The sequence below is a fragment of the Acipenser ruthenus genome, chromosome 19 (assembly GCF_902713425.1).
Source record: "Acipenser ruthenus chromosome 19, fAciRut3.2 maternal haplotype, whole genome shotgun sequence".
In the NCBI taxonomy this organism is placed as follows: domain Eukaryota; kingdom Metazoa; phylum Chordata; class Actinopteri; order Acipenseriformes; family Acipenseridae; genus Acipenser; species Acipenser ruthenus.
In genome coordinates, this window is record NC_081207.1 from 21,768,824 (window position 1) to 21,782,039 (window position 13,216).

Consider the following 13,216-nt stretch of genomic DNA (forward strand, 5'->3'; position numbering starts at 1 on the left):
AATAACCCCCCACTCCCATTCTTTCTACATTTAATTTGTTGTATCAATAACATCTGTAAAACCAAACGTATTAAGCATCAGTCTTATGGGAAAGATTGCAAACACATTTTGGTGTCACCAAAAATAAACACAGCGGTGTGTATGATCTGTGGAAGGTGTTTAGCACTGTAGGACATGCACGCACGCATGGTTCCAGCAGGTTTCCGTTTCGATCAATGGGTTATTTAGACGAGGGAGACTGCAAAAGCTTCGACTAAAATCTAATTCATTCTGCGTGGTTTAGGCTCAAAAGTTGTAAAGGATTTTTTTTTTTTCTTGTGCATATATACATACGTTCATCGTTACAAAATGTAGTTTCATTTTAAATATACATTTTGTATTCTTCTTTTGTTGCATTGTAGTAAACTTTGCATAGATGCTATCTCAACTTCCGGACATTATTTCATGTCTAACTTCCTCATATATTTCGAATTGAGGAACTGGCCAGTTAGGTCTAAGTGTCACCCTTTTCATTTACTTATTTATTCTGGTCATGAAATAGTGTGCAAACACGTTCTTTGTCCTGTGGATACTGTATTTGTCTACAAAGCAAGGTAAGTTTGAAACTTTTAATGTAAATATCTGTATGTTATTCATATAATATTAATACGTGTAACTGTGGTGAAATGCGGTGTTAGTTTTCTGTATAGATGTATTATTTATGGACGTCGTAGTGACTGGTTTGTAGGTTATTAACGTTATGTACTGGGGAATAAAAAACGTGTAATTCTATCTGTTCTTTAGAGCATGTAACTGTTTTATTTTGTTTGCTTTACTGGTTTGCATAGGGCTGTACAGTAGTAAACCCGGTTTAGCACTGAAAATACAATATTCAGTGTAGCATACACATTTCACTGGACAAATCCAGCTGGCTTTTGTGAGGCACTCAATGTACTGGAAGAAAATGCCCTGTGTTTTTTGGTACAGAAACTTAGTACAGTGGTGCACCGTGCATGCCATTTTGACTTGAAAACAGGCCACACCCATAACAATTAAGTGCACAGGTAATATATGACAGGACCATTTTCTGATGCAGTTTGTTAGTCAGTATTTAGTAGGTGCCCAGTGAATATAAATGAAAAGTTAGTGTTGGTGTTAAAATCACCATAACATACCAAAATAAACCAAGTACAGAAGCCTACCAAATTATAGTGTTTGAAGTTTGGTACTTTGGTACTGTATTTTGGTGATACCTACACTGTTACATAACTTTTCTGAGCAAATAGCTTTTCTGTGCACATATCTAGATTACTGCTTATCCAATTATGATAAAACCTGGTTACAACATTCTTGAAGTTCCCAACAGTATCAGAGTTAGGGGATATTCTTCAATTTGTTTCACAAAATAATACTTCCTTTTTCTCATGTTACTTAGTATTTGCTGTTTCTGCTTCCAGTTTAACGCATTGCAGTGTTATGAGCCGGCAAATAAATCATTAATGCAGAGTTGTTGCTTTTTAGGCTTGGAGGAAGCACATTGCTTCTTCATCCAAGTTACTCAAGCCAGCTAGTTGATACAGGAAGTCATGACACAGAGCAATGTTTTCACATTGCAGCTCAATATGCTATTTTCACACTTGGCTAAATCTGCTAACTTTACCAGAATATTCTACCCAGCTAAATGCTGTCATCCCCCAATGAACCATAAAATACATACAGGACATGTTTGGAATTTTTAGGGCGATTCCTACCTCTAGTCTACTAATATGTGTAGTGCAGTCCTGTGCATCGACAGGTGAACTAATGCTTAATTAATGCTGTCTTTAGAAGCCACATAAGCTGTAGCTGAGCAAGGAACAAGGGAAACACATGCTAGTGGGTAGATAGCTACAGGCGGCTTCAGTTAGGGCAACAGGGTGATTCATTGATTAATGCATATTTATTTCAGACTCATAAAAAATAAAAGCCATAGTGATTACTTGTCTGTTTTAATTATTTTATTTTTGGTTGAGGAGATGTACATGCTAAGGTCATTTTCATTCTACTGTTTTTCACTTAAAGATTTTTATAGTATCTTATAGTAATTAATATAGACTATAGGGGGTACATATTCACTGCAAGGGGAATATATTGTAGGTGTGCCATCCAGCCATACCTTATGTACTGTTATACTCTCTTATTTTAGCAGCACTTGAAAATAGCCAATTTGTTATAAAAAGTAGTAGCCATATACTCATACCGTATAGTTGGCGCTCCCAACACACACAAACACATATATATAATGTAATTTTTTTTTTCATTTTTTGTTAAGTACTATGGAAAGCTACAAAGGGGTATGCAATTCGATATGTTAAAGTAAAATTATTCAGCAGGTTTCATTCGATTTTATGAAGCAAAATTTGTTTTACAGGGTGATGCAAAACTTTTGGCTATAGCTGTAGTATCAGATAGACTACTTGAAAATGAAAATGCATGTTTAGTATAACGTGTGTTTATTTCAAGACTGTGTGTTTGAGACTGGTATTGCAAAAGCAATTGCACGACTGGAATGATTTATGGAATTATTCTGTAAGCTCCAGTCAATTTAACCTCTGGCTATATTAATGATGCATTTTTTTATTATTTTAATAGCAGTAGATTTTAACACCACTGCCTTAGCATGTAGAGACCTGATATTTTATGGATCTCTGTGTTTAGTGTTGTTGACAAGGTCAGTAAATCATCCCCAGAGACACGCAGACAAGGATTACTATGGGGTCAAAAGGCAACAGTATTTAGATCCGTCACTGTTGAGATGATTTAAAACAGTTGTCACTATAAAAGTTTCCCACAGTAAAACTGAACGGTAATCCTGTAGTTTTCCCATGCTTTTTCCATGCTATACAATGCATTTACCATACTGTAGTTTGCCATGGTTTCTCATACCTCTCTAGACTTTAAAATGCTATGCTTTCACCATGCGTTATTTCACTTTGCTATGCTTTTATTATGGTAAACTTATAAGGGTGGTACATACTGTAGCTGTATCTTCTGATTCTCTCTGTCCATTACCGTCTGTTAAATAAAAATGATCCGTTTCACTTCCACAGTGTTTAGACCATATCAACAATACACAAGCACTTTTTCAGATCTGCTATACTTTTACATACCATACAATCAGATACCATTCGTCTTAAATTATGTCCCAGGGGATGTTTTGTTTTTGTTCACAAAACACATTTCCAGATTTATAGTTAACTTGTTAATATAATAACTTGTCATTCATATGTGGGTAAGCAGGTTTAGTTGATCATTTTGTCCTCTTTCTTATAGGTTAGCACGATGGCATACTCAACAAGCAGTGCACGGCTCTCCGATGTATCCAAGCTGACGGAGCATGAGAAGAGCCACATCAAGAGGGACCTGGAAATGGGGATAGTGATGACTGTCTACAGGCAGAAAATAGAAAGACTGACCGTCCAAATAATCATGGAGACCAGACAGGTTGCTTGGACCAGGACAGCAGACAAATACGAAGGAGTCTGTAAGAGAACATTTTTTTGTGTGTGTGTGTTTTTCATTCCCCTAAAAGCCTGCTGTTTAGGTTTCTTGTTGGCAGCACATTTATTAGCCCCCACTGGGAGGTACGACCGTCCGTATGTCCGTCTGTCTTCATTTTTCCATATGTCTGGAAAAATGCTTATCCAAGTGTCATGAAACTTTGTATTACTATTAATTTTTATATTATTGGAAATAGCAGATTGAAACATAGGGAGGTGAGTATCCATCCGTCCATCTGTACATTATGTCACAGTTTCATTTTTATATACTGTGCATCTAGAGGACCGCGTACCAATTATCATGGAACTTGCTATTAACATTATTTAACAAATAATTATATGAAAAATCTTTTGTAGTAAAAGTTTTGCTTTTGTGGATGAGTCAAAGAAGTTACAAAAAATAGATGTCAATTATTTGAAATTATTTATTTGCAAAACTCTAAATGCTACTTCAAAAGTATTCGTACCCTGACAAGGAAAATGAAATGAATAGCTAGCTGACGCAACTTTAGCAATAATAACCTCTTTTAAGCGATTAGGATATTTGTCACTGAGCTTTTGGCATGATTCTTTAGTGATTTTTGACCATTCTTCAACGCAAAATTTTTCCAGTTCATTCAGCCTTCTTCAACTCATACTAAAGATTCTCAATTGGATTTAGATCGGGACTTGACTAGGCCATTCCAGAACCTTGATTTTATTCTTCTTTAACCATTCTGAAGTAGATTTTGTGTGCTTTTGATCATTGTTGTGCTGGAACATCCAGTTGGGCTTTAAACCAAGTTTTGTAGCGGAGGGTTTCAGATGATTGGCCAATATCTTTTGGTACGCTATGGAATCCATTTTACCATGTACTGGAACTAAATTTCCTGTGCCATTAGAGCAGGGGTGCCCAATCCTGGTCCTGGAGGGCCGATGCCTCCTGGTTTTTGTTCAAACTGTACACTAAATTGATTAATTGGACCAATTAAGCTTCTAATAAGGGCTTGATTGGTCCAATTAAGTAATTTAGGGCACAGTTGCAACAAAAGCCAGGAGGGACATCGGCCCTCCAGGACCAGGATTGGGCACCCCTGCATTAGAGGGAAAACAGCCCCATAGAAGGATATTACCACCTCTATGCTTGACAGTAAGTATGGTGTTCTTTTCTTTGTACACCTCACCAGACTTTCTCCAAACGTAACGACTATCAGCATGACCAGATAGCTTGTTTTTTGTTTCATCACTCCACAAAACCTTTGACCACAACTCATATCCATCATTCAAATGCTGTTTTGCAAACTTTAAGCGATTGTCCTTGTGACGTTTTCCTAAGAGTGGATTTTTCCTTGGCCTGCGACCATTGAGACCTTCACCATGCAATACTCGACCTATGGTTAAAATAGAAACCCCAGTCCCACTTGCAGCCAATTCACTTTGAATATCTTTGCCAGTCAATATCAGATTGTTATTAACCTTCCTCACAATTCTTCTACTTGTTCTTAGTGAAAGAACCTTCTTTCTTCCAGACCGAGGGAGCATTATGACAGTATGTGAACAGGATGGCTTGCAGTGGTGACAGTACAGTACCATGAGTCTTGTACTTCTTGGTAATAGAAAAATAGTTGAAATTGGGATACTCAAATACTTGGAAATCTTCTTGTAGCTTTATGACCATAAATAATGTTCTGTGTAAGGTCTTCAGATAGCTCTTTATTTTTTCCCATATTGACTTACTGGTAATGACAGCACTCATCGAACCCTTCTGTTCTGCATTATCATATTGACCTGCATTATCTAGCACCTTGTAGACAATAATATCATAGCATCAAAGGGTATGAATACTTTTGAATTAGCATTTTTGGAGTTTTGCTAAAAAAAATATGCTGAAATAACTTTTTTTTCCTCATCCACAAAAGCAAAACTCTTTGTTTTCGAGAAATGTTTAGAAATGATACATTCTCATTGGGCTATGTAAACCTTTGACTACAACTGTATATCTGGAAAATCACTTATCAAATTGAGATTGAACATTTCATTGTTCATTTTAGATTATATACTCTTCTGTACATACTGTTGATATTTGTCATGATCGTGTAAAATAGTTATTTGGTAAATTGAGCAGCTTCTACAGGGTATTGAGCCAGTTCAAGACATTGAGGAGACTGTTGAGTGACACTGGTGGGCATTGCCCACACTGTGTCTCTGCTTGAGCCAGTTTAGGGGCAGATGCGTTCACAGTAGAGCAAGAGAAGATGGCTCTGGAGTAGGTCACTGTTGTGACGGCTCAAACTAGGAGGACTCGGTTTAAATTACAAAACAAACCCATACTAAGAGCTAAGCCGACTTAAAGTCTTCTTTGAAGTAGGATAGTTCAAGTTCAGTACCAATACTTCATATTCATTCACATGACATTTCATTTATCATGCTACTTCTCGGCTGTGTTTTCGTAAGTTTGTAAATAAACCCTGAGCGTTGGTGTGCAAGGCTTATATTTGCGAGCTGTGGGTCTCTGCGATAATTTTTTAAAATGCATTCACTATCGGCGACTGTGGGAGTGGGTTTGTCAGGTACGAAATAAAACCTGGTTTCACTGATAGTTTTTTTCCTCCCTGATTTTATGAAGCGCTAGTTTTGTTGTTAATGAATACAAACGTTTACCTCAATATTCCAAGCATGGTTTGGTAGCCTGTTGTTCAGTATCCCAGCGGCACTGTAAACAACTCAATATATAGGTACTAAGAAAAATATTCTAAATTTACACAGAGCTAGTACCTTGTACACAAAAAAATGGTCCTGGTTTGTGAACGGTTTCTCTTTAACTACATGTTATAGGATAAAAGTATCGTAAACTATGTTTACTACTATTACGTCATAAAATGTGTTGGCAGAAGTAATACAATTGATAATATCTGGTACAGCCAACGTGTTGTTTCTAATCCTGCTTTGTTCAGTTACTTCAGTGTGTTCATAAAGTTTATTCAAGGTCTGCTGTGATGAGCTACTGAGATCAAGTTGTTTTATTTTTTACAACTTATTATTAAAACCAGAGTAGTTGCTATTGTCACTGATTGCAAACATTATTTTCAATAGATTATTTTTTTTTTTGCTATATTAAATTTAAATAGATTGAATACACATATCACATTGACAGATAGCGTTCATAGGGTGCGTACAACGAGAACAGAGATTTTCTTTAATAAACCAGAAAAAGGTCAATTACACAAGCGGATGCATGCTGTACTGTATTTAAGTTTTTTCAGGTAGATTGATTTGGAACGGTGATTAAACAGTTTGAATACTGTATATTTGGGCCGACTTTACAGTGGATTAAGGCACGCTTGTTGAGATAACAGGAAATCTCATATCCATATTCTATACATTAAGTTATAATATCATGTTCTGCAACCATAAAATGCTAAACTGAAATCCAAAGTGTTTTGGGTGCCGTTTGAAGTTACTATTAAATAATTATTAAATACATATTGCTTAATAAAAAAACACTAGAGTGTAGATTTAATCAATGGGGGAAAACTGAAATATTTTAACTAAGAGTATTTACTTGGCCCAAAATTTTTTATTTGACAACCAAATTTTAAAATCTAGGAGACAGATGCACCTAAGGATTTTGGCCAACTTTGAGCCCTGGTGTGGCATTTCAGTTACACTTCTGTGTCTCTCCTCGCCAATCAGCAGATTACCCACAACCCCGTGTCACAATATGCTAGGAATGTCCTGAGAAAGTGACATCAAAACTGAAGTTTTCTAGATAACTGTAACAAGCCTGGCATGCAGGCATACAACCTCTTAAAGACCTGCCTAAATAACATACATATCACACTTTAGAGTGTACATATATTGTGATCCAACTGTAAGTACCTTCTTTTGCATAAACAATTGAGTTCACTGTAGTCTGAGGGTATACGAAGGCTGTCTGACTGTTTCTGCATGCTTTAATGGCCAAGTCCAGCTAAAACTCGCAAGTTTTATAAAACATCGCCAGGTTGTAAACAACAACTACTTAAAACTTTACAATCTGATGAGTGTGACCTAATCATTGCTGAGCCAATGCTTGCCAGCTGTCCTACCCTTGAGGAAACCTGCAGTATTGAGTCATGCTGCATGCAAATAAATACCAACATTTTCAGCCACAGTGCTAAAAGTAGAAGTACTACACATCTTGAATTTGTATGCCAGCTGTAGGGCTGAGTTAGGAAAATAGCAAAACAGATAATGAGAAGCCTTGGGAAGTTAGGAAACTACACAAACTGCACAAGGCCCATGTGGATAACTAAGCTTGTTTTATGTTAGACTGTATGTAAGTTGTATGTGAACTGGTCACCGGCTGTCCCAAATCTAATGTATGAAACTGAGAAACAAACACCTTGAGAGTGCTTAAAAGACATTCAACTAGATTTGTGAAGTCAACAGGAGTTCATTAAAAAAAAAAAAAAATCTGCCTGGGGAAAGAACTACACGTCACACTTTCTATGATTCCAAATGTTCAGAATAAACAGCAGTGCTACTTACTGCAAAATATTTTACTCTAATTAAACATCTGTATATGCAATAAAAAAGCAAATATAATGGGCAAATCCAGCAAGTAATTACTACTCAATACCTAATCTTTTCTTATATTAGCGTGGGGCTCAGCAGCAGACATGGTTGCATTTATAACTTTCCCGAAATGTGAATATATGCACAGTGAACATGCATATATTCAAATGCTTTCGGACTGCTGCTTCAGAAAGCTGAGATGGGAAAGGAAGTCTGTGTGGCTGCTGAGAACCATAACCTCATTGTAAAAATATGTTCCATTCAATTTCATGCATTAAAGTACCCGTAGTTAACAAAGGAATTCCATAAATCTACCGAATGTGCAGTTTTGTCACAGCAAACATACATTTTCATTAGAAAGCATTATATCTGGTGCTTTGATGGTTTAGGTTAAAGAATGTTCTCAGTTTCTACACCTTATTCTTAGGAGGTCTGTTGCATTTGCACTTCCTGGGTCATTTCACCTGAGCAATGTCTTCTGGGTCAAAGCATGTTACTGGCTGAAAGCATGTCAATAGGGAAAGCAGCTGTTTGGTTAGTGACAGTAGAGAAGCCATTAGAGGGGGGGGGGGGGGGAGAGAAAAACAAATCTACAAAATAAAAGGCATGCTTTGGCTGTGCGCTGCTCCTACTAAAAGGAAGGTCTCGCTGACACACTCTTCTTTTCTGTACTTTCGTGAGATTTAAAATCCCTAAGCTACAGTAATCTTTGCTCCGAATAATAAATAAAACCCCACACATGGTGGTCAGTGGTCCTTGGCTTGTAACCTGTAGGTGTATCTGCTGACCCCTTTTATCTTGAGACGATCCGCCAGGATACGTTCCCCAGCTGGTCAAGGAACCGCTGCCGTCCATTCCTCAATGTGAACAAACTCGACTTGCAGTGGGTCTCAGGCAGAGCAACTAACAAATGATTTACAATAATTTACAAAAAAAAAAAACAACAAACGAACAAAAACTAAACAAAACACAAAAACTCAGACCTGACACGCACATTTTATTAAGAGGATCAGGATAGTTTGTCAGACTTTTTACCTGTGTTTAGAGACTCACTTATCTAATTGGGATGAAACATCCATTAACACAGGTGTGGCAAAGTGGTTTGCAGTGCGCAGGTGTGATGCGGTGCTCCAGTAAAGACAAACAACAACATTCCCCTTTTGTACCTTCAGCCACGCCCCCTTGGTTAACGAGTGCAATCGTTTTTCCTCCAATCCACGATTGCCACACTGCTTCCTGTCTGGGGCGATGACTTGGTGTACTGTGGCTCTGCCCCCTTCCTGGATGTCTGACTTCCGACTGACCCTGGAATGAACTGTCAAACCATCCAGTCTGGGGCACACTGTTCTCTTTACACAGCGCCCTCACAGGTCGGGAGGGGGATTTATAACCAAGATTCATTCTTTCTCTGTCACACAGGTTATCAAAAAGCATGACGTATTTTAGTTTTGGCTGATACATTTATGGTACTGTATAGGTGTAACATCTCAGATAAGTTGTATTTGTTTATTAGACATAGCTACAGTAAAAAAAACACCTCAGTAAGCTAGAGTTACAAATGTTTAACCAAAGTGAATACCCCTATAAGCTTATCTTCTATTTTTATGGATTTATGGTAACATCTAATTGTTGCCATAGTAATGATCCCCGCGGTCTAGAATAGAAGAAAAGAACACTGTTTAAAATACCACTATTCAAGGCAAGAGCTGTGGTTTTGTTATCTGCGTTTCAGGTATTTTCTATTTGTTCTTTATCAATTTCCATTAGACTTGTGAAGGGAGAGTATATGTTTTAATAAACAGTCCCATCTTTGATATAGTGTCCTCTCATTTGTACACAGATGTATCTTACCTGGAATTGTCCAGTAAAAATGTACCATGTCATTGCCACTTATTTTTAACCTTTTGACCATTTAAAGATACACTTTTTAAAAACATTTTTATACACAGTTGTGGAATTGTGTTCTGTTGGTTGGGAACCAAAAACTGCTTAATACAGTATTCTAACCTAAATACGCTGTCAAATACATGTGTGTACAAACATTTGTTTTACTTTCTATACTAGCATCCTGTTGTCATACATGGTAACAGTCCCAATATCGTCTGGACGGTCCAGATTTCCCAACAGTCTGCATGGAAACAAAATCCTAACATCTTTCCTGGGAATTCATTGATGCTCTTGCTCTTTCCGCTATTTCTCCTTCATTAAACTGAGAAGCAGCAACACAATTGTACCTATATAAGGAACCAGTCCTTATGTTAATGGAAAACATTGATCAGATCCAGTCACATTGGAGAAATATATTGTTTTACTTCGGCTGGTTCAATATGATTTAAAATGGAGTGCAGGACTGCAGTATATGAAACTATATGAATTACAAGCACATCCCAGCGTGGGATAAGAAACGTGACGAGAAAGCCGTCTGAATGGAAAGTAATTCTTTGGAAATAAAGTTTTTAAAAAAAGCCGAGATAGATGTGTTCTGCAAAATGTACAGGTCACAGCAATTCAGTCATGCTGTGTGTCCTGCCAAGGAAGAAAATACTGTCATGCTACTTTTGAACCAAGTACTTTGATATAGTTACTTTGTTTGAGACATTCTTTAAATGTGTTGGTAATTAAAATCCATTATGTGCATGAGCATGAGTTTGTTCTATCTGATTACTGAGGATAAATTTGCACAGCAGGCTGAGTCTTTGTTTCCCTTGGGGCCATATTTACATATTCATGGGGCACACAGTGCTTCTTTTGTACCAGGGGGGATCCAAGGTTTTCATAACAACTGCCCTGAAGTTTGTGCACAATGCAAGTCCTCAGTGTCGTAGGAAAGCTTAGCAAGATGCAAATTGTTCAAAGTCAGATAGGGGTAGGGGTATCTGCTGCTGTTTAGATCATGTGAATAGTTTAGAAACAGATCAGGCGAAATAACTCTCCATCCTTGTAGAGGCAACTACATTTTGTGGTCAGTACTGTAGAATTTTTTGGTTTGCCCAACTGGTTTCATAAGCAGCAGTGCCTGCAGATATAACATACACCATTGGAGATGCGTTGGGTGACCTTGGCCTTTGATCCAATACGGCATTCATGATAACGATTAAACTTGAAATATTTTGTGATGTATGTTTTTGTAAATCCACTGCTGCTTTTCAGCTATTGTACTAATGGCTCATAGACCATTTTAGATTGCATATCTTCAGAGCTGTTGAAACTCCTTAGCCAGTAATTTAACGGTATCCTTCACTGTTACCTGTGACCTAAGATGGCTTCCATATTGTTGTCTTGAGACTTTTTGGTTTCGTATTGAAACTTTGCTGTATTCAAGTTCATCATCTGTGTCATGCAAGAGAAACTGCATGTTGCCATAGTAACACTACTCAAGGCTGTGGCTTTCTTATGTGAGTTGCAGGTATGATCTATTTGGGGTTTAGCAATGTCATCCGTGACTTTAAAAAGCTGCTGACCTGATACAGGCAGCCCTCATGCTGTTCTAGAAACATTCAGTATAATTCAAACAAATAGGACTGGGGGCTCTCTCAACCAACACATCTCCTGGATCATACACCCACGTATGTCATGCTTCACATATTTCTCCATGTCAGGAAGAGCGTTCATCCAATTGTCAGGAAAATGTCTATTAACATTGTTTAACATGTTATATTTAGAACATCTGATTCTGGTGGTGGTGATGGTGGGGGGGGGGGTGTCTGTTCATACATATGTCCATCTGTATTCACACTTCTATTTTTGCATATAACTGGAGAACTGCTTTTCCAATTGCCATGAAACTTGGTAGTCACATCATTTAACATATTCAGAGTATCAGATTCTGGGTATATAGGAGGTGTCTGTCTGTCCGTTCATCCATCTGCCTGTATGTCACACTTACGACTTTGTATATATCCTGATAAGTGCTTATCAAATTGTCATGAAGCTTGGTAATTCTTATTCTATACTAATCTGTACATACTGTTGATATATGTCAAGGTCATCAACATTTTCATCATACTAATAGCTCTAATTTTCTCTTTTTGCATGCCTCTATCTATAACTTGAGCAAGCACTTCCATATACAGAATTTTCTTAGCAATGCTATGCTGCCGTCTTATTTGTTGGCCAGACAAACTTTTGAATACTTTCAGCACACACTTTGTCTATACACCCTCCTTGGATTCACCTCCTATTGTCTTATCCCAGTCTATGTTTTGCAAGCTCTGTCATTCCTTCAGGCTTTCCATTTTCTATTACCTGTCTTGGTTATTTGAGACAAACACATTCTCTACCAGGGGCATTTACGAATTTTGCCAAAAAGTTGTAGTTTTCATCCAAGTCCTTGTCAGTCTGCAGCACAGTGTCGTAGCAGGTTTTTCCTTTGTTGTGCCCCACTGACAAAGTTACAGTATGTATGTGCTTAACAAGTTATAGAGTGTGTACATAAGCCAAACTTTGCAGTTTTGTCAAATTGTAACAGAACATATTTAGCACAAGTTATTGAATGTATTATCTCAAATTGTGATCTCTGTTGGTTAGATGAATGCAGAGGAGCCTGGCTCCTTTAAATAGTGGTTAAGCCCCTCTCTTGCAGTGCACTCTTACATTTGCATTATACACTATATAGAGGACATAAGAAAATGTATGAATGCGAGGTCAATTCGGCCCACCTAAGCTCATCTGGTTCCTAGTACAGTAGATGATTGATCTCTGGACTTTGTTAAGTTAGCTCTTGAAGGATCCAAGTTTTCTGCCTCAACAACATGACTAGTTAGCCCATGACGCAGCATGACAAAGTTCAAAGATCAATCGGCAATGAGGAACCGGACAAGCATAGATGGGCTGAATGGCCTCCCCTCGTTCGTAAATGTTCTTATTTTCTTATGTCCTGGGAATAGTCTGGTTGCTGTTCTTTGGACTCTCTCCAGTGCCACACTGTCCCTTTGGTGCTGTGGTGTACAGAATTGGACACAGTACTCAAAGTGCGATCACACCAGTGCATTATACAGCCTCATCATAATCTTGGGTTTGAACTCTATATCCAAACATTCTGTTTGCCTTTTTGATTGCTGTCCTGCATTGAGTGGTTGCTGACAGTGATGAGTATTACAACACCAAGGTTTTTTTCCTGGTGGGCCTGATCTTTACCCCCAATTTGGTATTTGGAGCTTACA

The 13,216-nt window shown here is 37.7% G+C and overlaps 1 protein-coding gene across 1 annotated transcript in view; it reads left to right on the forward strand.

Moving 5' to 3' along the window:
* The first annotated feature begins 163 nt into the window (after positions 1 to 163).
* Positions 164 to 13,216, forward strand: part of LOC117424596 (1-phosphatidylinositol 4,5-bisphosphate phosphodiesterase gamma-2-like) — a 51,417-nt gene continuing 38,364 nt past the window's right edge. Inside the window, exons 1-2 of the mRNA XM_034041105.3 lie at positions 164 to 593; positions 3,292 to 3,502. Coding sequence (XP_033896996.1) covers positions 3,301 to 3,502 — 202 coding nt within the window. The 5' untranslated portion in view covers positions 164 to 593; positions 3,292 to 3,300. The remainder of the gene's footprint in view (positions 594 to 3,291; positions 3,503 to 13,216) is intronic.